Source organism: Podarcis cretensis (genome assembly GCF_951804945.1).
Source record: "Podarcis cretensis genome assembly, chromosome: Z".
Classification (NCBI taxonomy): Eukaryota; Metazoa; Chordata; class Lepidosauria; order Squamata; family Lacertidae; genus Podarcis; species Podarcis cretensis.
This window is the reverse complement of record NC_137184.1, coordinates 4154334-4178903: the sequence shown is the minus strand read 5'-3', so window position 1 is coordinate 4178903 and position 24570 is coordinate 4154334. Positions and strand designations below refer to the sequence as shown.

General features: G+C 45.5%; 1 protein-coding gene across 1 annotated transcript in view; it reads right to left on the bottom strand.

Moving 5' to 3' along the window:
- The window catches only part of COL27A1 (collagen type XXVII alpha 1 chain), a 256481-nt gene that overhangs the window by 57280 nt on the left and 174631 nt on the right, over positions 1 to 24570 (bottom strand). The window contains exons 29-37 of the mRNA XM_079961848.1: positions 21665 to 21718; positions 17633 to 17677; positions 15682 to 15726; positions 13508 to 13561; positions 12052 to 12105; positions 10860 to 10913; positions 7086 to 7139; positions 5495 to 5548; positions 2276 to 2383 (exon numbers count right to left, since the gene is read on the bottom strand). Of these exons, the coding sequence (XP_079817974.1) occupies positions 2276 to 2383; positions 5495 to 5548; positions 7086 to 7139; positions 10860 to 10913; positions 12052 to 12105; positions 13508 to 13561; positions 15682 to 15726; positions 17633 to 17677; positions 21665 to 21718 (522 nt within the window). The remainder of the gene's footprint in view (positions 1 to 2275; positions 2384 to 5494; positions 5549 to 7085; positions 7140 to 10859; positions 10914 to 12051; positions 12106 to 13507; positions 13562 to 15681; positions 15727 to 17632; positions 17678 to 21664; positions 21719 to 24570) is intronic.

The window sequence follows — 24570 nt, the reverse complement described above, 5'->3', positions numbered from 1 at the left end:
TTTGTCATGTCCCTCAATTCCAATGGTTCCACTCTGAGTGGGACTAATGATCAGCACATGTGTCAAATCCCAATTGCCTCTTCCTTTGTACTTTTCTACAGTGGCGTAGCGTGGGTTGTCAGCACCCGGGGCAAGGCAAGTAATTTGCGCCCCCTAACCTGCACGCCTGGCACCCCCCCTCCACAATGGGCGGCGACCTGGCGGCTTGGATCAGATTCGCACAGCAGTGAGAGAGAGTGAGTGAGCCAGGTAGGGGCAGAGAGCTGCGAGTGCGAGCGCCCCCCCCAGATGTTGCGCCCGGTGCGGCCGGCCCCCCCTGCACCCCCACGCTACGCCACTGCTTTTCTATCTCCTGTGCTTCAGCTGGGCTCACACCTGCAATCTCTTCTCTGCCATCTCCTTGGATTGACCAATGTTTTGTTTGGCACATTTGGTCAAAGAGAACTTCAGGGACCACAAAGCGAGCTCAGGACAAGAGAGGGAGTTGTAGTTTTGCCACATGGTAACACAAGAAGCTGCCTTATACTGAGTCAGATGTGGAAACATGCCTCCCCTTTGGGGTATCTGGTTGGACACTGGGCAAAAGGGATGCTGGACTAGATGAGGCCAATCTCACACTCCTAACATAAAAAAGCAACCTTCAGATGTCTTCAGAGGAAGCAAACAAATAGGATTCTGCTACATGATAGTTGCCCTGCCCCCAAAAAGTGCAGAACTTGACAAAGATAGAAACGGAGGAGCAGATAAAGGTTATGGGATGGATCAAGAAAAAGGGGAGGCAGGCCTGCAGGTGGTATGAAGCAGAGGCAAGCAGCTGAGCTAGGAAACATTTGTAAGACTGAAAATGTAGTTATTACACAACTTATCTGAGCTGGTGTTTAGCCTGTGTTTGTGTGTGCGCATGCGTGCGTGTGTGTTTTAAAATCAGACTATATAAAAATATGTACTAAAATTTGAGATGGCACCATAACACTGCAATAAAGAATAACAGAGGGAAGTGATTACAAGCTGGCAAAAATATATTGGTTCCATTATGCACTTTGGTGTACTTTGACAGAGGGCAGACAAAGAAACTGGTCTAGTCTATTTACTGGTGTTGTATAGCTCAACACTGCTTGTATGAGTGTAGTTGTTTTTAAAAGTCATTGGTTCTTGTAAAATGGGTGAGAAGTTTGGGTTTTCTTTTTCTTTTCTTTTTTGCAGAGTCTAAAAGACAGGAGCGGCCCCTGCTGCGAGATGGCTAACCGTATTCCTGGTATCAGTAGTGGGTGTCTGGGAGCCCTTCCTGCTCACCAGATTAAGATACTATAAAGCTACAGTCAGAGTTATGGGCATACTCCATGTCACATAAATAACAATTTTGAGTAAGTCAAAGAAAATCCTGCAGGTGTGTGCAACTGATGCAAATATGCAGGTGACGACCATTTTAGGTGTGTGCAACTGATGCACAATTGCCAATGCACAGGTCCTTTTGGACCCAGAAGAAGGCGTAATGGGGTTGTAAAGGGGGTGGGGCAGGGTACGATGGGGTGGGGTTCACTTAGATGTGCTCTGCCGACACGTGCAGGAACCAGAAATGGAACCTCCGTGAGATATGATCGCTGTCTGTAATACAAACTCTGCCCCATCCTCCAAAGTTTCATTTTGTAACCTGTGCTAATTAAAAGCCATTCACATTTGACAGTTTTACATAGTTATGGGAACTTCGCAATCTCCAGAGAAGCGGACACGGAGCAATGGTTCCAAACTACAAGAAAGAAGATTCCACCTAAACATTAGGAAGAACTTCCTGACAGTAAGAGCTGTTCGACAGTGGAATTTGCTGCCAAGGAGTGTGGTGGAGTCTCCTTCTTTGGAGGTCTTTAAGCAGAGGCTTGACAACCATATGTCAGGAGTGCTCTGATGGTGTTTCCTGCTTGGCAGGGGGTTGGACTCGATGGCCCTTGTGGTCTCTTCCAACTCTATGATTCTATGGTGGAGGAGTTTGGATGAGCAGAGCCAAGCATCTCATCTGGGGCAGAAGGGAGCCTGAAGGGTTACCTTTGTGTCCCACAACCCCCCACCCCGGTACATAAGAAAATATGCAATCAAATTGCTTTAGGAACCTTGGTAGGTATGTGAAATCACCAAAATATGTGAAGACCCATGTAAGAATAGAAAGGGTACAAACACCCACAACCTGAAAAAGAAGGAAAAGGAAAAGGAAAGATGCCAGCATGGTTAAACAGCAAAGTAAAATTATTCGAAGAAAAAGCAAGTGATTTTGCAAACTCACTCGAACGCCGGTGGGCCCAGGGTATCCAGGAGGTCCTTCTTTTCCTTTGATGCCTTCCTGCCCTTTGTCTCCTGTTCCTCCTTCTAGGCCTGGTTCTCCTTTGTCTCCCTGGAAGAGTGACATGGGTAAATTGCTTTTCTGTTTTTCCTCACAGGTTGCCCTGAGTTTCACCAGCAAGGAAAAAGAATGCGACAGAAATCCGGCATAGTTCAACACAGAGACTCCCCCCCCCCCTTGTCCCCACCACCACCACTTGTAGCCCAGTCAGTGCAAGGAACAGGGCTATGGATGCAGTGCTGGATATAACATTTAATCTAGCCCTGCCATTGCTGATCAGGAGTTAGGACTACTATTTGATTTATGGCATTCACAAGCCACGATAATGGCCATTGGCTTTCAAAGGGGCGTAAACAAATTATTGGCCCTTAGCTATGACAGTTAAAATGAAACCTCCAGGTCCAGAGGTAGTGTACCTCTGAATAAAAAGGTAAAGGTACCCCTGACCATTAGGTCCAGTCGTGGCCGACTCTGGGATTGCGGCGCTCATCTCTCTTTATTGGCTGAGGGACCCGGTGTACAGCTTCCAGGTCATGTGGCCAGCATGACTAAGCCGCTTCTGGCAAACCAGAGAAGCATGGAAACACTATTTACCTTCCCGCTGGAGTGGTACCTATTTATCTACTTGCACTTTGACGTGCTTTCGAACTGCTAGGTTGGCAGGAGCAGGGACCGAGCAACAGGAGCTCACCCCATTGCGGGGATTCGAACCGCCGACCTTCTGATCGGCAAGTCCTAGGCTCTGTGGTTTAACCCACAGCGCCACACGCGTCCCGTGTACCTCTGAATATCAGTTGCTAAATGCTGCATGGAGGAGAAAACAGCAGGCAAAGGCTGTTGCCCTGTCTTCATGCTCTGCTAGGTTTCTTCTTGGGAGTACATGACTGAATTCTGTTGGAAACAGGATGCATGCTCTTATGCCCCCTAATAAAAGTGTGTTACGGTAAGGGAATGGCTGGACTTAGCACTGAGAAACCCAAGTTTGGATCCCACCTCAGCCACACCAGGAAGATTTTAGGCAAGTTGCAGGCTCTTCTGTGCTTCATCTGTGCAATGGGCTTACATCCGTCTCAGGGATTTACAGTGGCAATTATTGCTCTATGCAGTCTACAAGTACTTCATTATTTACACATACTTGTTATTGCTAATAAACCACAGCACCAGATCCCAGCACTCCTTTGAGAACATGGTCTGCCAGCTCTATGTCCAATTCACATTTGACTGTTACAAATTTATAAAGCAGAGGGGGAAGTGAATGAAGATACCAGCAGGGAAATTTCATTAATGCTGCATCTTTCTTCATCGGCCAAGAGAGGGATGCAGTTCCAGCCAGACTTGAATGGCAGGGATAGGGAGTCTTTTTGCCGCATTCCATTCCAGGCAACCATCCAGGGGCCACATGCCAGTGGTGGGCAGGGCCAGAGGCAAATGTGGGTGGGGCCATCCATGTAGATTTTAGTAGGCTAGTTTATACACATGCTCACACACCCTTCTCTATCCCCCATTCAGAAAATGGATGGCAGAAAAAGGACATTCCTCCATCACAAGCTTTTTAGTTTTTTGTGCTACTTGCTCAGGAATGAAGACCTAATACTCCACAATCAGCATGAAAACACAGCCAGAAGGTGGTTATGGAGGGCTGGAACAATCCATTCCTTTTCTACCAGCCAGTTTGGTAGAAGTCAATCATTTTTATGAGCCTGCTAAATGGCTAGTAGCTTGCTTTTCATGCTTCAGGGCATGGCACCCCCATTCTCTGTGGCCAGTATGGAAATGCAGGCTAATATATTGGGGGGGGGCTAGCTAGTAAACTTTGTGGGCTTCTTTACAAGACTGATCTAATGTCCCCATTTGAAAGAGGCAGCGGCCAAGCTGTCATCTCACAACATTCATGCAGAACTTTCATCCTAGGTTCCCAGAGCAAATTTATATCAAATTACCTATTGACATTTGCTCTGATTCAGCGCTACACTGTGGGTTTTCCTGGGGAAAAGTGGTGGGGCACATGGAAACATGGATGAGCCCTAGGTCTGTCTCCATACAGTTGGGTTGTTTTTTTAGTCCTACCGTTTCCCCTGGAAAAATTCACTGTTCACAGCTGAGTCAGGACAAACAGCAATCCACAGAAAATCTGACTGCCATTTGTTCTGATTTAGTGATAAACGGCTAGTTTTTTGGGGACAGAGTGGTGGGAAGAAAGAAAAAGAACCCTGTTCAGAAATGAAAGTGTGGATTTGTGCCTGGAAAGTGCAGCGCAAAAGGAAGTCTGGATGAGCCCGAAGCGACAGAATGGATAAGCTCCCTGAAAGTAGCAAACCCACACAGCAGGGAATGAATTTCAGGGACAAATCCAGCAAATTCACTGAGCAAGCAGACCTACTTTCGCATGTGCACTGGAACTACCGCTCCCTCTTTTTTCCCCTGTGCACCCCATATACTCTGCCTAATCTGCTCCAGAAGGTTGAGGGGAAACCCCAGAGCAGATTTGGGGGAGGTGGGGGGGGGAGCGCAGAGGAATAAGAGAGAGAAAGGAAGCTCTGCAGCATGAGCAGGAATCGTTTCACTCAGGAAATAACTTTGGTGGATACAACCCTCTGTCTCCATGAGACACTAATTTTCTATTTGCAGGGAGTATTTACAAATGATTTTATCCATATGCTGCATGCAGTGGATCCGTTCTCTTAACCACTCCACTTCACTCTGCCACATGCAAAGAAAGCCAGGCTTTGGTCAAACGTCTGAGCAGCAAAAAGCAGCCAGATCATTTAGTTGAGGGCAGGAAAGGAACCATTCAATAAGCCTGCAGGGGGGCGGAGACACAGCAAGAGGTTAAAATAAGGGATTATCTTGTAAGAAGAGATTGTCTGGCTCAGACGTTCATGAGAGATGGCAGCAGTGAAGAGCAGCAAATCATATCGCTGGATTGACACAATAAGCTGCTGGAGATTTTTTCGGCAGAGTTTTCCAGGAATGGAAGTACTTGAGCTCATACAGTTATGGAGTCCAGTGGGAAAATAACAAAAAGGAAAAGATATACATTCCTGAGGCTTCAACTGTGTAAGGCGGGAGTGATTTCAGGCTCATGCAAGAGAAAGAAGATTTGGGTAAATCAAGATTCAGCTAAGCAGGGCCTTTCTTGAGGAAAAATAACAAAACTGTTACCTTTAGCCCATCTGGCCCTAGAGGGCCACTGTCACCTTCAAGGCCCAGATCGCCCTACGAAAGAAACACAGGGAAGTTGTCAGTGCTTGCAACCATCACAGATCATCACCAGGCTAGCTTACGGGGTGCAGAGCCCAAACCACTCTGTCCTTGAGCACCTGTTTGGCACATTGTATAGCATCCACCACCTTATTTTGCTTGAAGCAGTCACCTCCCTCTCCCTAATTGTAGGCACAGTCCCGAGTGAAACCTGACCACCAGCTCATTTTAGGGCTTACCCACACACACCTTTGCCTCACTCTTTCCAGGTACAGGTCCACGTCTTAGTGTTCTTTTTTTCACACCCTGGAGCTTTCCTTGTGAAAACCCACTCTTTAGTGCTCAAACTTCAATTCGGGTTTTCCACAGTGTGCTGTAAAGGGTGGGTTTTTGCAAGGGAAACACCAGAGCAGAGAAAAATGAAAAAAAGGTGTTTGGGCACAGAGCTTTAAATGCAGACCATGTCTGGAAAGCGTGAAGGAAACGTAAGCATGGATAAGACTTTAGTCTCCATCTTGGTAAAGGCTGTGACTCAGTGGTAGAACAAAAACCTTTGCAAGCAGGAAGTTTTAGGTTCAAACCCTGGCATCTCCAGGTGGGGCTGGGAATGTCCCCTCTGAAACCCATGAAAGTCAATAAAGGTAAAGGTAAAGGTACCCCTGCCCGTACGGGCCAGTCTTGACAGACTCTAGGGTTGTGCGCTCATCTCACTCTAGAGGCCGGGAGCCAGCGCTGACTGCAGACACTTCCGGGTCACGTGGCCAGCGTGACGAAGCTGCTCCGGCGAACCGGTACCAGAGCAGCACACGGAAACGCCGTTTACCTTCCCGCTGTAAAGCGGTACTTATTTATCTACTTGCACTTAGAGGTGCTTTCGAACTGCTAGGTTGGCAGGAGCTGGGACCGAACGATGGGAGCTCACCCCGCCGCAGGGATTCGAACCGCCGACCATGCGTTCGGCAAGTCCTAGGCGCTGAGGTTTTACCCACAGCGCCACCCGCGTCCCTTTTCATGAAAGTCAGTACCAGTAAAGTACCAGTAAAGACTGGTCTCAGAACCCAACAACTGCCCTGTGACAGAGAATCTGGAGCAAAAGGTGGCAGTAATAGACTCTTGGTATCTTGCTTTGCCTTTGCTAGAACTTGATCCTCAAATGTACCTGCCCATGAACCCCTTCCTCTGGCTCCTCCAGACACAATTCTACTTTCTATATCTGCAGCTATGCCCATTTGGACCACGTCCCTGTCTGGGCATCCAGCAGCTAAGAGTGGACCCCTGCTCAAGGTGACACGCCAAGTCCATCTAGCTCAGCATTGTCAACATGGACTGGTAACAGCTCAATACATGTTTTGAGCTCACCAGGGGAATAATATTATCACCTAAGCAGATTGCAAAGTGCAAACAGGTAGATACAGGTGTAGGAGAACCTTTGGGAAACCTGGTCTCCAAACGTCAGGGCTGCAAAATGGGAGGGCAATTCAGCCCAGCACTACGGTTCATATTTTGTTTGAACTGCAAGTAGCCCCTTCATAGAAATGGTACTTCTACTTACCCGTTGGCCAATGAGGCCTTGTTCTCCTGGAATCCCAAGAGGTCCAAGATCACCCTAATGGGGCAGAGAGGGAAGGATGGGGAGGCAAATTTTGAAGACAAAATTATTACATTAGAAACTATTACATCTTATTACATTAGAAAACTGCATGAAGCAAGGCTGCAAGGTTCTCAGGGTTTCAGAGCTTTAAGCCTGAGGGAGCAGAGTTCAGGAAACAAGGGGTGGAGCCTGGTGACCTGGGTGAGGGCAGAGCTTGGGTATGCCGGATGACTCAAAAGCTGGAGTCTGAGGGGTGCTGGAGGAGCAAAAACTGATGATAGCCTCAGCCCTTGACTCCGAGAAAGCTAAAATCTTGAATAATTCACATGCAACCCTGACACTTGATAGCACCAGTGTGAAGAAAACAAACCAGGAGAAGTTATTTGATCGCTCAGAATGCAAGAACTGAAGTCAAATGCAAGAAAACAATGTATTTATTCATTTACTCACTACATTTAGACCCCAGCCTTTCCTCTATGGCACTCAAGGTAGTGTACATGGTTCTCCCCTGCCCCCCTGACCCATTTTATGCTCACAACTCTGTGAGACAGGTTAGGCTAACACAGAGGCAGTGACTGGCTTGCTCAAGATCCCCCAGAGGGCTTTATGGGCTCCTTGGTCCTAATCTGACATGGAGAAAGAGGGGGTGTAATACTTCACACAATGCATAATGCAGTTGCAGAAGTTGCTGCCACATGTGGGGTCATGATGCTCACTGGCCTCAAAGGCTTTTTAAATACACAATTTTTCAGTGAAGGGATATTCTCCAAGGACCCCTGCAGAAAACCTATGTATTGACCACTCATTCTGATTTGTTTGCACAAGGGCTGAACAGAGGCTGGATCCTGTGCCTCTCATTAGTGCAAAGCCCCTGCTTGCATTCGGGACATAGACTGGGTTGGGCACAGAGTGATCTGGCCCCAATTGGACCCCAAACTGGAAAGAGACTGACTTACACAACTGCAGTGAACACATATCTTCCCATAGCCATTTGTTCCTCACATACCTTTCAACCATTTTCTAAACTACAAAAAGTCCCATGTTTTTTTTTGAGTGAATTTGTTTTGTTGTAGCCCAAGGAATCAAAGACAAGCAGTAGCACAAATAATCACACACTTGTGACAATCACACCAGTATTCTTTTAACCGAACTGAGCAGAGAGTCCCTTCCAGCGGATACGACTGTCCATTTCCCCTTTCCTGCTCACAACAGGACCTTGCTCCCTGATAGGCCAGCCGATGGGAAAGGCTGCAGATCAAGAAACATAAATGGGAGCTTTTGTTCCAGGGAAAGGTTAAGAAGGTTGCCAAGTGGCAGGCAGAGACCGCAGAGCTGAAATCTTAGACAGACCCTGGGGGGAGCAGAGGGGGAGAGGTCCAAAGACACAGTAGCTCTGCTGCTGCCTTTAGAAGGTTTGCCAAGGCAAACATAGCCATGGGCTGAGAAGGGGGAGACACAAGCAATAAAGGAAACTGCACTAAAAGCAAAGTAAGTTCTCCACCATATATGTGATACAACCTCTTCAGCAACAAGGGCAAAAACCTTAATCAGCTGACAAGAAATAAAAAGGGGGGCTGTTCTTCTTTTAAGAGCCCAGAATGGGAGGGGGGGAGATAATTTAAACTGCTAACATCTGTGGTACGGTGAAAGCCATTCATTTGGCATCCTGTGGCAGAAAGACAGAAGATAGTCCTTCTTCACCCAGCGCATAATCAAACCATGGGACTTCCTCCGCCAGGAAGCGGTGATCGACACCAGCCCAGATGACTTTAGAAGAGGATTGGACAAATTCATGGAGGGCAGGCTATAAATGGAATTGTAATTCTTAACTCTTATAATGATATCGTATACTCAGCTCTACCTCTCTTTCAAATCAGAACCAGTGAAGGTGGTGAAGGTCCTGTGTGAGTGTCTGGAGGTGGTTGGAGGATGGATGGTGGATAACAGATCGAGGCTGAATCCTGACAAGACAGAAGCACTGTTTTTGGGGGACAGGGGGCAGGCAGGTGTGGAGGACTCCTTGGTCCTGAATGGGGTAACCGTACCCCTGAAGGACCAGGTGCACAGCCTGGGAGTCATTTTGGATTCACAGCTGTCCATGGAGGCGCAGGTCAATTCTGTGTCCAGGGCAGCTGTCTACTAGCTCTATCTGGTACGCAGGCTGAGACCCTACCTGTCCATGCACTGACTTGCCAGAGTGGTGCATGTCCTGCTTATCTCCCTCTGGGACTACTGCAATGTGCTCTACGTGGGGCTACCTTTGAAGGTGACCTAGAAACTACAATTAATCCAGAATGCGGCAGCTAGACTGGTGACTGGCAATGGCCGCCAAGACCACATAACACCGGTCTTGAAAGACCTACATTGCCTCCCAGTACGCTTCCAAGCACAATTCAAAGTGTTGCTGCTGACCTTTAAAGCCCTAAATGGCCTCAATCCAGTATATCTGAAGGAGCGTCTCCACCCCCACCGTTCTACCCGGACACTGAGGCCCAGCGCTGAGGGCCTTCTGGCGGTTCCCTCACTGCGAGAAGCCAAGTTACAGGGAACCAGGCAGAGGGCCTTCTTGGTAGTGGCACCCGCCCTGTGGAACGCCCTCCCACCGGATGTCAAAGAGAACAACAACTACTAGACTTTTAGAAGACATCTGTAGGCAGCCCTGTTTAGGGAAACTTTTAATGTTTGATGCATTACTGTATTTTAATATTTTGTTGAAAGCCGCCCAGAGTGGCTGGGGAACCCAACCCTATGGGTGGGGTGTAAATAATAAATATATTATTATTATTATTTTATTTTTATTTTATGTTGTTCAATTAAACTATTAACAGTAGCAGCAGCAGCAGCAACAACAACAGTAACAGACTTCATTAACCTTTTATACCACAAATGTTCTCTTTTGGGGGAGGGCCATGGGGGTTGGACTCGATGGCCCTTGTGGTCTCTTCCAACTCTATGATTCTATGATTCTACAAGACTAACCCAAATTGAGAACCAGACTTTTGCCATGTCCGCCTAGCTGCCTACAACTGGCCTACCCCCACCTTTGCCTTCATCCATCTTGTCAAAAACAGCCCAGATGTCATGGATGCAGAGGAACGGTGGCAGGAACCAGCTGGGGAACCACCCAGGGAAGAAGGTGCACAGCACAGCAACTGGTGGTGAGACAATGAGCCGTGGTCAGAGGGAGAAGACTGGAAAGAGGAGGTGTCAGAAGCGAAGAGGTAACAGTGCTTAGTGAGCGGATTGAGTCTGTGGCACAGAGAAGTTCAGAATCAGGGACAGAATCAGAAGAGGCAGAGGCCTAGAGGCAGAGATGAGTCAGGCTGCTGAAGAGGCACAGGTGTTTCCTCCTCCTGGTGTGATAAGCTCCCCTCCCCCATGTCTCCCAGAACCAGAAGAGGAATAAAGAGCGCAAAAGAGAGGTTAGTTTCACATAGTTGCAGTCTCAGATTGCTTTGGGGGAACCCTGGAGAGGAGGGAACTGTGGGAAGGCAGGGACCTTCAGTGTCTGCTACTGGGGACAAGACTTGCCAGAGATGAGCTGCTATGCTTTATAGGTGTGATGTTCCTGTGCAGATCGTGTTTTTGCCAATAGTCTATGCCAACTTTGAACTGTATGATTTATTGACCAGAACGCTCTTTGACACCAAGACATTGCAGAAACAAAAGCCACAATTACCCCTCTGACTGAACATCGCATATAGAGGTGTGTGTTCCCCTGCCACCCCCATTTACCTTCATGCCTGTTTCACCTGGAAGTCCACGCTGCCCTGCCAGGCCAGGAGGTCCCTGGTAGAGTGGGGAGGAAGAAAAAAGTAAAAGGTCATTGTCAACAAATGGAGAACACATGTGTATAGCAAATGAACATGCAATTATAAATTACTCAATGATTACCCACAGATAACCTATTACCCACAGATAACCTATATGGACCATAAAGAAGGCTGATCGCCGAAGAATGGATGCTTTTGAATTCTGGTGCTGGAGGAGACTCTTGAGAGTCCCATGGACTGCAAGAAGATCAAACCTCTCCATTCTGAAGGAAATCAGCCCCGAGTGCTCACTGGAAGGACAGATCATGAAGCTGAGGCTCTAATACTTTGGCCAACTCATGAGAAGAGAAGACTCCCTGGGAAAGACCCTGATGTTGGGAAAGATGGAGGGCACAAGGAGAAGGGGATGACAGAGGACGAGATGGTTGGACAGTGTTCTCGAAGCTACAAACATGAGTCTGACCAAATTGCGGGAGGCAGTGGAAGACAGAAGTGCCTGGCGTGCTCTGGTCCATGGGGTCACAAAGAGTCGGACACGACTAAACGACTAAACAACAACAACAACAAACCTATTTGAACTCACTATTTCCTACCCGCCATGTACATTTTTTAGTCCTGTCATTGTAACGTCCACTTTCCCCTCCTCCATCATTGTACCATCAGTTTAATGGAGTTCACTTGAGAAAATAACAAGTCTTGTCAGGCAATTAATATGGTGTATTTTGGTGATTATAAATTTGGAATTAAGCTGGATTTAACATCGGTGGTGTCTCTTGTATCTTCTTTTTCTTACTTTACAGATGTTGGTTTATATCACAGATGCACGTTCTACATTATTTTATTCATATTGTAGCTGCAAACTAGTCATGGCCTTTGCCTAGAACAATAAACTTACTGATTTACTAACTGAAATACATTGCAGGCAGAACTATCACCGTGGAGGATCCAAATGAGACTTTTCCCAGCCAATGGCTCCATTGCATTTTCCCAGGAATAAATGCCAATAAAGTTTATTCATGGGAAATGCAGTTCTTCTCCCATACCCAGTAAGTTTCTTCCTGCAATTATCAAACACCCTGTGAATGAGAGGACATGAATGGACTTCTGCAAAGATTAAAGAGGTGGGTGTGAGAGAAGGGGAGATTATTCTCTACCTTATGTCCAATTTCTCCCAAAGGCCCAGGTGGACCTTGAGCTCCCTGAGGTCCCTGAAATAAAGATGCATATTGTTAAGAATGTATGGAAAGCGTCCTGCTGCATCAAAATAAAGGGCCACATAGAGTAAATAAGCACCCTGCTCCCAACAATGGCCAGCCAATGCTCCCTGCAATGCTTATAAACAGGGCATGCACCCCCCCACAACTACTGCCCTTCCAGCAACTAGTATTGCAGGGGTAGACTGCCTCTGAATATGGAAGTTCTGTTTAGCTACCATGATTAATAGCCACCTCTCCTACACTGATTTGTCTACAGTGGTACCTCAGTTTTCCAACAGCTTAGTTCCTGAACAACTCAGAACCCAAATGCTGCAAACCCAGAAGTAGGTGTTCTGGTTTTCCAACTTTGCCCCGGAAGCCGAACGTGCTCCTGAGCTTCCGTTTTTATGGTTGTGCAGCAAATCTGAGTCCCCCACATAGTAATTAAGGCTTTCCCCCCTCCCATTTAACACTTAAGCTGCAAATTTAAGTCGTTCCCCCCCCCCCATAGTAATGAAAGTCTTCCATTTCTGATTGCAGTGTTCTGAGGTGATATTTGGTGCTTCAAGCTTTTGCTATTTTTGCGTTTCATTTGTGTGGCTTTTTCATTTTTCATTTTTGTGTCTGTGACTTGTTTTTTGTTTTATTGATTCATTGTATAACTGCAGAAATGGATAAAAGCCCCCTATCCAAACAATGACTATCATCAGTGCAGGTAAGATTTTTTTTTACTTTTAATTTTTATCATCTACAATACTGTCTTATTTATTTTATAGTACATTACATTGATTATTGCTTTCATTTTATGGCTCAATAGTCTCGTTAGATAGTAAAATTCATGTTAAATTCCTGTTTTAGGGGTTGTTTTGAAAAGTCTGGAACAGATTAATCTGTTTTGCATTACTTTCTATGGGAAAGTGCGCCTTGGTTTGGGAATGCTTTGGTTTTGGAACGGACTTCCGGAACAGATTAAGTTTGAGAACCAAGGTACCACTGTAATTCTTGTTTTAGGGTGGTCATCACCACATCTGAAGTCTCCTATAGGCTGCATTTTGTTATGGATTTGGGAATGCCTGTCTAATGTCTAAGAACAGTTAGAAGATCTCTGCTGGATTAGATCAAAGGTTCATCTGGTCCAGTGTTATATCCCCCACAAGCTGAACATAAAGTCCTTCCCATAGTTTCACAGAATTATTGAATCATTCATCTCCCTTCCCCATGTCCCAGCAACTGGTATTCAGAGGTAGGCTGCCTTTGATCATGGATGCTCTGTTCAGGAGGAGAGCATTGTGTTGGTGGCTCTGCTATTATGGAACTCTCTCCCCAGAAGTAGCCTGCTGGAGCCTGTCTCCCATTAGAAAGAAAGTTTAGATTTGTTGTTGCCTGGGATGAGGGGGCTGTGGTGGGTACTTGCCGGGTCTCCTGGAGGCCCTTTAGCTCCTTGGGGTCCAGAAGGTCCTTGGATACCCTGGAATGAAGCAGGACAACAAAAAGTTCAGAGTTCGAGGTTGAAGTGCGGATTTTCACACCTCTTAGTCACTCATTAGCACCTTGCAAATAAAAGGAGCAAGAAGGTGATTCAGAACTAGGAAGGAGAAATGACCTAGTGTCTTACTCTCTGGAATGGCAACTGACCCAATTCCAGAGAAATGGTATGACCAATGAAGACATTTGATTTAACCTGTTAGATATTCTATCAGGGCACATATATCGTTCCATTTGGGGGGGGGACAAAACCCACATCAACTCATAATCCCCTAGTGCAGGGGAACCTGTGGCCCTCCAGATGCTGTTGGACAGAAACCATGTCATCCCTGACCTTTGGCCATGCTGGCTGGAGTTGATGAGAGGCCAAGGACAGCAAGGCCCACAAATATTCCTCACCCCTAGTGGTTGCAAGGTCAGGCCAAAGGTCTATCTAGACACAGCTTTATAATTTATTTCTAGGGATCCCGGACCATATTTCCTACTAATGCCTGAAATGTTCTTGACTGGGGGCGGGGGGCGGGAATCCAGGCTCTGTTTAGAAATCTCTAATGAAGGAGAATCCATTATCTTCCAAGGCAGTCTGTTTCACTGTCAAACTGCTTGTACCATCAGGAAGTTCTTCCTAATGTTTAGCTGAAATAACCTTTCTTGTAATCAGTCGCTGATTCTGCTCCCACCTTCTGGAGCAACAGAAAACAAATCTTCTCCATGGTCTATGTTTCCCACATCACAGTGGTCAATCAGATGCCCAGTGAGCTTCATGGTTGAGCGGGAATTTGAACCCTTGATCCCCCAGGTCCTAGTCCAGCGCTCTAATCATTGAAATGATACCACCACTGGCTCTCATCCTCCATCTGGCAGCCCTTCAGGTATTAGAAGATGGCTACCATACCACCTCTCAGTCTTGTCTTCTCCAGGCTAATATATATATATGTACTGTAATATGTTTATGTAACCCACCCTGGGACAATTCGTTGAACAAGAGGCAATAAATTTTACAATAAATAAGAATAAATACAAACACAATAATCATGATCAGAAGTCCCTTTTAAAGCTACCTAAGCCAGCAACCACCACCACTTCTTGCAGCAACAAATTTACATAATTAATTATGCATTGTGTAAAGGTATCAATGGTCCTGGGCATATAATTGTAAGCTTCCACCTGCTAAAGAATAGTTGTGTTAAGATTAATTTGTGAAACAGCAGGAATGTTGGAACTTACTGACTTTGGGCAAAAATGAGGAATGGGAGAAGGGAGTAGAACGTGATTTTGTGTTATCACAGGGTGGTTCACAACATAAAAATACAAAATGAGAACACAAAATACGTAATAAAAACAAAAACAAACCAATGATGTGCTAGTCAACCAAAGGCCTGGATACAGAGAAACATTTTTGCCTGGGGCCTAAAGATGTAGGGAGAAGGTGCCAGGTGATCCTCCCAGGGGAGAGCATTCTACAAATTGGAGCCACTGCAGAAAAGGCAGATTCTCAGGTTGCCTCCCTCCAGACCTCTTGTGGAGGAGGAACACAAAGATGGGCCTCAGATGATGATTGCAGGATCCAGTTGTAGATACAGGTAGGTCGCCATGTTGGTCTGCCATAGTCGAAACAAAATAAAAAAGTTCCTTCCAGTTGCACCTTAAGAGACCAACTAAGTTTGTTACCGGTATGAGCTTTCGTGTGCATGCATACTTCTTCAGATAGGTATCTGAAGAAGTGTGATTGCACACGAAAGCTCATACCAATAACAAACTTAGTTGGTCTCTAAGGTGCTACTGGAAGGAATTTTATTATTTAGGATCCAGTTGGTTCATCTAGAGAGAGGCAGGCCTTCAGGTATTGCAGTTTTAGTCCTTTATATCTATATGAGTCTGCCTGGGCATTAAGATAATGCCTCGAGAAGCCATGCTCATAAGCCTCGAGACTGTCACAGAGTCAGTATATATAATGCTTATTATGTTGTTTGTACTTCAGCTCTAACACGTTACTTTCCATACATTGCTGAGATGCTTGTTGTGAATCTCAAAATAAACAGATAAAATTATTAAGTAAAGAAACACAAGTTTGCTATAAAACAGGATGAAGCATGAACTTACAGGGAAGCCACGAGATCCCATCTCACCAGTCTCTCCTATCTTTCCCTGAAAACACAGTTACAGTTATGAGCATGAATCCAAACAAAAACATGCCTTGGTTAGCTGGCAGCAAAAGCACAGTGGAAGATAAAGGATGCTTACTACACTTCAGGGACAATCCAGGTGGGGTGGCTGTTCAGAGAAGGGCTGGGGGAATCTGTGGCCCTCCAGATGTTGCTGGACTCCAGCTCCCACCAATATAGGTCAGGTGACAGTGGTAAGGGGAGTTATAGTCCAGCAATACATGGAGCGCTACAGGTTCCAGAATTCCTGTGTTGAAGGCTGGTCCCTCCTCCGTTTTAACCATTTTTGAAAAGCAAAGCAAAGCAAAGCAAAGCAAAACCTATACCATTTGCTAACCACAATCTTCACCAATATGATGCCCTCTAGCTGTTATGGACTACAACTCCCATCACCCCCAGTGTTGTTGGCTGGAACGGATGGGAGTTGTAGTCCAAAACAGCCGGGAAAGCACCAGATCAATGAAGGCTGGCTTAGAGAGGGGCTGGGAATGCTGCTAAGCACGTTGTTGGTGAGACTCAGGCCACTTGCCATCTTAATTTTTCCAGAGGTGAATTTGTGTCTGGGGCCTGTATTTCACACATTCCCCTGCCTCCCAGAGCCTGCACACATTTTTGTCTTAAGTCCATCTTGTGCTGCAGTTTAATGAGAAGCCTGTTGAGAGAAGGATCCTCTATGATATAACTAGGCGTATGGTTAACCTCCTGTTGTGGTTTTTTTTGGGGGGGGGAGGGGGAATAAAATAACTAGTATGAACCCTTTAGGAAAGAATTGCCTGTTCTTTCTCCTATGTATAAACTTAAGGAGAGAACCATTTACATATCAGTTTCTCGTTACTGGCATAGGGACCTTACCTAGGACAGGTAATGTGTGCATAGATAGGTAAGAGTGGTCAGTGTGTTTCCCCACTCTTTTGTGGGGGAAGCTTGGCTCCCACCCCACAGTTCACCCTTTACAGTCGCTTCCAAAAGATCTGTTTATTGAGCATTCATCCTGATATTTTTTTTCAGGAAGGTTAGGCAAAAATGCAATGAAGTACAATGCAAGCAATTGTTATCCCATAGTTTCCAAAGGAATTCTCCCGCCACTTTCCTTATCACAACAAATCTGATATTTGGGGGGGGCGGGGCGCGAGTGGGCTTGTTGCTCAAGACCCATCCAACCAGCCTTAGTGGTGTTACCTGAATTTGCCAGTATGTGTTTGGATCCCACTTGGAAGATAGCAATAGTCTGAAAGTGCCCCAAATAACATGTGGTTGTCTCCAAATCTAGGGCTGCTTTCCTCTTTTGCATTCCCCATCCAGAGTTCTGGCAAGCTGTCTGCCTCTTTGCATCTTGCCCTCAAGCTCCTTACAAGTTTGTCCAATTAAAAGAGTGTTTCACAGTACATTATTCACTCCACCCCCACAGTAAAACCCTAGTCTGTGTTTTGGAAAGCAGCACTGGGAGAAGTGGGTCTGTGATGTCACTGTTGTCAGTCAAAGAGCCCTGTGCACAGGTGGTTTATGTTGAAAACTGGCCGGATCATTTTCTTCTATGATCCTACAGAGAATATGGTACATCTGGCCCAATCAGGGGAAGTGCAATTCTACTGTGGCAAGGCCACTCTGTTAAAATGTGCCTCTGCATTTATGCACACAAAATTCAATAGACTTAGATCTGCATTGCACTGTGGCCCATAAATTGTTGTTAGGTTCTGGGGGAGGGCAGGTGGAGTATGGCCATGGGGGAATCATTTTGTTGCTATTGTTCATTTTCTTTTTTAGCCATAGGATAGTTCAGGGAGTCCTACTAAAACTAGATCTGAGTTAAAAACAGCCCAAGTTCAGTTTTGTAGAATGGAATTAATGTGCACATCTCTTTCAGACACTCCAAAGTTTAACTGACTTACCTGTTGCCCATCTGGTCCCTGTTTCCCTGGATGTCCTGGAAGACCCTGTTAAAAGGAAGAAAGGAAGTTTATTAATATTATTTTTATTATTACTGTTATTCTCTCCCATCCTTGCTCCTGAAGGAGCCCAGGGCAGGAAACACAGAGGTAGACTGGGAAATATCTCTCCTTAAAAGGCTTGTTGGAGGAGGAAGGTCTTCAGCAGGCAACACTAAGTCTCTGCCCATCTAATATCTGAGGGAAGTCTAAAAGATAGGTGCCTGATTCCTATATTGTGTGGAACAGACGTGCTGATAAGATGGCATCTGCAGGAGGTCCTCACCTGAAGAACACAGTGATCAGTTGGAGTGAGAAAATCTTACAGGTATACAGTGCCATCTATGTGCATGGGACGTGGCTGGCGCTGTGGGTTAAACCACAGAGCCTAGGGCTTGCTGATCAGAAGGTTGGCGGTTCGCACCCGCGCGATGGGGTGAGCTCCCATTGCTCGGTCCCTGCTCCTGCCAACCTAGCAGTTCGAAAGCACATTGAAGTGCAAGTAGATAAATAGATACCGCTCCAGCGGGAAGGTAAATGGCGTTTCCGTGTGCTGCTCTGGTTCGCCAGAAGTGGCTTACGTCATGCTGGCCACATGACACGGAAGCTCCCTCGACCAATAAAGCGAGATGAGCGCCGCAACCCCAGAGTCGTCCGTGACTGGACCTAATGGTCAGGGGTCCCTTTACCTTTACCTTTATGTGCATGGCACCTTACAAAAGAACAGATAGGAGAGGTCCTTACCCCCATGAGGCTTACTGCCTAAACAGGGAATCAACTGAAGAAGGGGAAATGGTGGCATAGGTAGGCAAGGGGAAAAATGCTTTGACTTAAGGCTCATCCACACCTCCACTTACCCAATGCTTAGAAAGCACAGGCCCAAGTGGTTTTCTGCTTGGGCCCAAGTGGTTTTGCCTTTGCCCTCTTGCTTTCCCCTGGGAAACCTGCTATTTAAGGCCAAATTGGAGCAAACACCAATCTGGAGAAATCCTGATTGACATTTGCTTCAGTCCGGAGGTAAACAGCGGGTTTTCCCAGGAGAAAATGGTGGGGCGACTGGAAGAGTGAATGAGGAGCCTTTAGCTACACCAGAGGACTGGGCCAAATGCTTCCCAGTGGGGTGGAAGAGGGCTCTGATGTGGCTTTGAAAAATCCTGCCCTGCTGTGTGCTACCAGAGCCAAACTCTGCAAACCTTCAGGGTATTATATCAAGAGTCCTGGTTTCCAAGAGCCCTTTGAAAGCTTTCTCATGATAAGAACTGTTCTGACTTTCTGCACAGATGGATTATTTTTAGCCATGTGTGAGCATTCTGTTGACTCCAAAATAAAAAGGCTTTGCCTTTGGTTGCTTTGGCAATATTTTAGCCACCATGAATTCACGGAGATCATATCTATGCAAATAAGTAAGGTATGTACTGAATTCAGATGAAGTCTAAATAAAGATAATGAGGTACGTTTGCCTCTTAAATGCAGACAGAATCGAATTTCTTCCCCATCCTAGTCAAGACTGTAAAAACACAGTGCAGAAAAGGTGTGAGTTAAACATCAGAAAGGGAAGGGGATAGAAAAATCCTGGGGGAAACACCACTTTTTTTTTGTCTTTTGACCCTTCACCCTGATATTTAACTTGATTTAGCTCTGAGGAGGAGCCCAAACCCTGAAAGCTTCAAGGTCAAACCTGGAGATTGACAGCAATGCTTCTGCCAGCCTGGGAGACTCCCCTGTTCAGCAGATGAGCTAGCATGAATATTCTAAAGTTCTGACCCAATTTAAAACCTTAGCTTTCAGTCAACTCTCTACATCACAATAGGTTGCTTGTCCGTGGGTTCTAGGTATAAACGGCCTCGGTCCTGAATACCTGAAGGAGCGTCTCCACCCCCATGGTTCAGCCCGGACACTGAGATCCAGTGCCGAGGGCCTTCTGGCGGTTCCCTCATTGCGAGAAGTAAGGTTACAGGGAACCAGGCAGAGAGCCTTCTCATAGCGGCGCCTGCCCTGTGGAACGCCCTCCCATCAGATGTCAAGGAAATAAGCAGCTATCTTACCTTTAAAAGACATCTGAGGGCAGCCCTGTTTAGGGAAGTTTTTAATATTTAATATTGTATTGTTTTTAACACTCGATTGGGAGCCACCCAGAGTGGCTGGGGAAACTCAGCCAGATGGGCGGGGTATAAATAATATATTATTATTATTATTATTATTATTATTATTATTATTAGCAGCATTATTATGGTTTTATCAGTCTCATGCAAGGAGACCATCTTGGCTGTGACTCCTGGAAGACTTAATCATTGCCTTCCATGCCTTTCCGCACCTGGCCTGGGAGCGTGGGACCCTGACTGACTCCAGCTGCAGAAGCTGAGGCTGTTGAACAGACTCTTGTGCAGGGGTGGTAGGGGTATTGTTGCTGGATGGGGCTTTTTTGTATCTTTATTTTAGATCTTGTGATTTATGTTGAAATAGTTTTATTTGGTTGTGTATTTTTTGAATGTTTTATGTATTGTCTACTAAGTTGTATATTTTTTTTCCATCTTGCAAGCCACCTTGGGCATGGTTTGAATCCTGGGCGGAATCTACACACATATAAAAACCATTCTGAAAATGCTTTTTTTAAAAAGCGTTTTTAAAAATACATTGAATTTTCCATAAGACTCACTGCCGCCATCTAGTGTATATTGCACTTAAAACACGTTTAAAACGCTTTATTTGCAGCTGTATAGTTGAGTCCCTGGAAAGGCATGCAAATAAAATTATGTATGTATGCATGTACTCATAATCATACATTTGCCCATTCACAACTTGTATTCATATCAATGGCAGGACAACAGAAGTAGAATTTGTGAGCACTTGTGGTTGTTTAGAAGCTTATATTTCAAGCCTGGAAGGATGAGCACGCAATGATTTGAGGAACTCACTGCCCTTGCTACATTTGAACATATTTCTCAGAAGCATCAGCGGATATCTATTAGGACAACTGGATTATTTATATTGACTAATGTACTTAATTTAAGGGGGATGTGAAGATGATTACTGCCTCCTTAAAGTGAGCTGATGGTGCGAGCGTTTTTCTCTGTCGCTTTTTTCTTTCTTTGCTTTTCTTCTTGCTATTAAAATGTAATGATGATGACGATGACGAACTTACATTCATTGCCCAAAATATAACTCTACACACATATATGCGAGTCAGCAGCTGGCGTGTCAGACTAGAACAAGGAAGACCAGCCTTCAAATCCCACTCCCTGGATGAGCTTGACCCAATAGCTGTCTCTCACAGGATCGTTATGGAAATAAAATGGAGAGGGGGTGAATATTGTAACTTGAGCTGCTTGGAGGAAAGGCGGGCTGTAATTAATAAATAACATGAAAATAAGAATATGCTCTGGCATATTTGAAGTGGTGATTGGTGAACTCCTTTCAGCCTTATTCTGAACTGCGTTGGTATTTGCACTCTTTCTTGGAAGCCTATTAGAAAAAGCTTGCCTGCCTGAGCTACGGTAAAGTGGCCAGAATTTCACTGAAAAAAATAAACATTTCTAGGGTCATGAATACAAGGGCCAGAAAAGAACTTCTCTGAGAAATGACGCTCAATTAATAATGCTTCTTAACATTAAGGGCCAGAAAAATCCATATTCCAAACCAGGTAATTATGCACTTTGGCAAACAGTAATGAGAAATAACAAACAGAAGAGAGTGTTTTTGAGCACGTGTAAACTATGTTTATTTCACCACTAAGGAACCCTTAAAAGTAGTGGGCAGAACTTCAATATGTGCTTGAGACCATACACGTCTTAATCTTCATCACAAACTGAAAGAGTCACACAAATCCAACTAAACCTGGTTCAGCATCTGCCTTGCAAGGCTACGAAACATTCACAGGGTGCAGGGGTCAGGAACACCAGCTCCTTAGTTTCCCACAGTGCAATGGACAAAGTTCATAACATGCCCCCAAATAATCTAGCCACAATTAACATTCTCTGGAGCTGGTGAGGGGCTCACCTTAGCACCTTGCGGCCCCGGTTCACCCACTAGTCCATCAGGACCTCGAGCACCCTAGGGAAAAACACACACAGGCACACATGAATATACATAAATATACAACATTTTAAAAAGTGGGGACGGGGGAGAGGAAGAAGAAAGTTGTACACGAGGAATGAACAGCAGGTGTCTCTCTCAAGCTACAAATGGCAAAAACTGTCTAACCCTCAAATAGAGAATTTTAAAGGAGAGTGGCCAAGTCGAGTTAAAAGTATTGTCTTGTAAGAATCTTTCAGTAGGACAGCGAGGAACCTTGGGCTTATCCCATGATCAAAATAGAGCTGAAGACATTTGTTTAGGGGTCTGCCAGATAATTTATTTTTTTCAGCAGTCACTTGATTCACTTCTGCAACACTTATGTGGCAGATCTTAATTGAGCATCCACTCCGATTTGTTTACAAGCAGCACACATCCTGCAATTCATCCTGCTTTGCTAGGCGGGAGGGTTAAATGTCTTCATGTTAGTCATTCATTCGTTCCATGCTATTCAGTGCATTTCTCTGTCACTTTCTAACACACACACACACACACATACCTGCTCCTTTTTTAAAAAGTGGATTTGTTGCTGAATGGCAATGAATCCACTTTAATTTCACTAAAGCCAATGTACAAATATGTAGTTGAATTTCCCCCACCCAGTAAAATACTGACACTCTAGAGGGCCCAAAATGCTTTACATCTTGGCCTTTTGCCTCCATGAGTCACCTGCAGTGGCCAACCAGGTTAAAACCAATGCCACACAAAAAGAAGGGTAAGCTTAACATTGGTGCATCATTTTAAAGACTACAAATTAAAGAAAGAGGCAGCAAAGAAACCTGCAAACGCTTGAATAAGAAGGGAAAAGAAACGGGGGGGGGGGGAGAGCAGAATCAAGTAGCAACCCAAAACTTCAAGAACTGATCAGAGTCGACTTCATCTATCTCCTGAAGAGCAGGCCTCTCTGGGAGAGAATTCTGTGATTTGGTTGCCACTCCTGATTTTTTTTTATTAAAAAATTACACTTTCTCATTCTCTGATTGGAGCAGTAACACAGAGTACGGCCCTCTTCCCTAACCTGGTGCTCCTTCAGATGCTGTTGTAGGACAAGCTCCGTCTGCTCTGACCACTGGCCATGCATACTTTGCCTGAAAATGTCACAAGTTTAATCCCTGGCATCTGCAGTTAAAATGGATAAGGCAGCACATGATGGGAAAAGAAGAGACCTTTGTGTGAGTGTTTGGTTGCCTGTTACAGGAGCCATAAGGGACTGCTAGACAGACCTGAGGTGGGGAACCTCTAGTCCACAGGCCACTCTTGGCCCACCAAGCGAGTTCCCCCAAACCATTTCCACCCAGCAGAAGCGGGAGGACAGGGGTTAATCCTGCATTGGCTGCACAGCCCTATTCCCAGTTGGGCACTGGATCACTTAGCCTAGGCAGCAGGATTGACTTCCTTGGATATTCAGGATGGACTCCACTAACCCAAAAATAGTACCTCAGGTCAAGAACTTTGCTTCAGGCTAAGAACAGAAATCGTGCTCCAGCGGTGCAGCAGCAGCAGGAGGCCCAATTAGCTAAAGTGGTACCTCAGGTTAAGAACAGTTTCAGGTTAAGAACGGACCTCCAGAATGAATTAAGTTCTTAACCCAAGGCACCACTGTATATTATAATGGCCAATATTATTTATGGGTGGTATCCAATGTTAGTCCTACTCAAGAGTATACCCATTGAAACTGATGTATATTACTAACAGGTACATTAACTTTAATGAGTCTGAACAGAATTTAGTTGGGTACAACCCCATAATTTTTATCTTACTACTCCTTTAAGTAGTTCTTCTTTCACCATTTTCTTCTCAGAACAACCCTATGAGGTAGGCTAGGCTGAGAGTTTGAGACTGGCCCCATACTACCTAGTAAGGTTCTTGGCCTTGCAGGGATTTGAATCTGAAATTCCCTGGTCCTAGTACAACACTCTGAACCACTACACACCACATGCAAGACAGGCGTGATTGTGCAACACTAGACTTCTGTGAATAGTGGGGTTGGGAGCACTTGGAAATGGAAATCCCTAGTCCAGCTTCATTTTCCTCCCACACACAGTACAGCTCATGCAAGCTGCCCACTCATGCAAGCTCTTAAGCAGACAGATCAGCAGCTGACTGTAACATGCAAATCAGCCGGGAGGAAAGAAGGAGAGGAGAGGAGAGGTGGGCCAGCAAGGAAATGGGAGAGGGGAAAGAGGAAAGAAAAGTGGAGCCAAACGCGATAATCATGATGCAGACTTGGAGCCAACAAAACTGAGAGCCAACACTGACCAAAGCGAGTACAGTATGAGAGAGAGGAAGAGTCACACAGAGCGGTAGTGTAACTGCATAAGATGTGCAGCGGGGAAGACAGCCAAACTGCTACAGCAAGCAAAACCCTGTCAATGTCCTTTTTTGTTTTATTTATATTTTTTTAAAGCAAAGCAGGAACTCCTGGCCAATCTGTGATGGCAAGATCGCAGCAGGAGCCCAAACAGCTGAAAGCTTGGTGGACAGGAGGCAGTTGTAAATGCAGAGATCCTGCACTTTATTTACTTATTTGTTTGTTTTAACTGGCAGGTGGGACTGATGACTTGGCTCCAGATGGTAGGGCAGCAGCTATCTCCTGTCACACAAAATCTGAAGCTACTTACCCCCATCCCTTTAAGATAACTGGTACTCTGATGAATCACACATCAGGGGAATCCAGCAATCTATCACACAGGGTAAGGAAGGGCTGGGAAGTCCCAACAATTCTGCGTCTCATTTGGCATTACTATGCCACTGATAAAGCACGAAAGGCATATCATCATACGCATGATAGTCCCAAGTCCTTCTTCCTGCCCCTTTCAATAGATTACTTA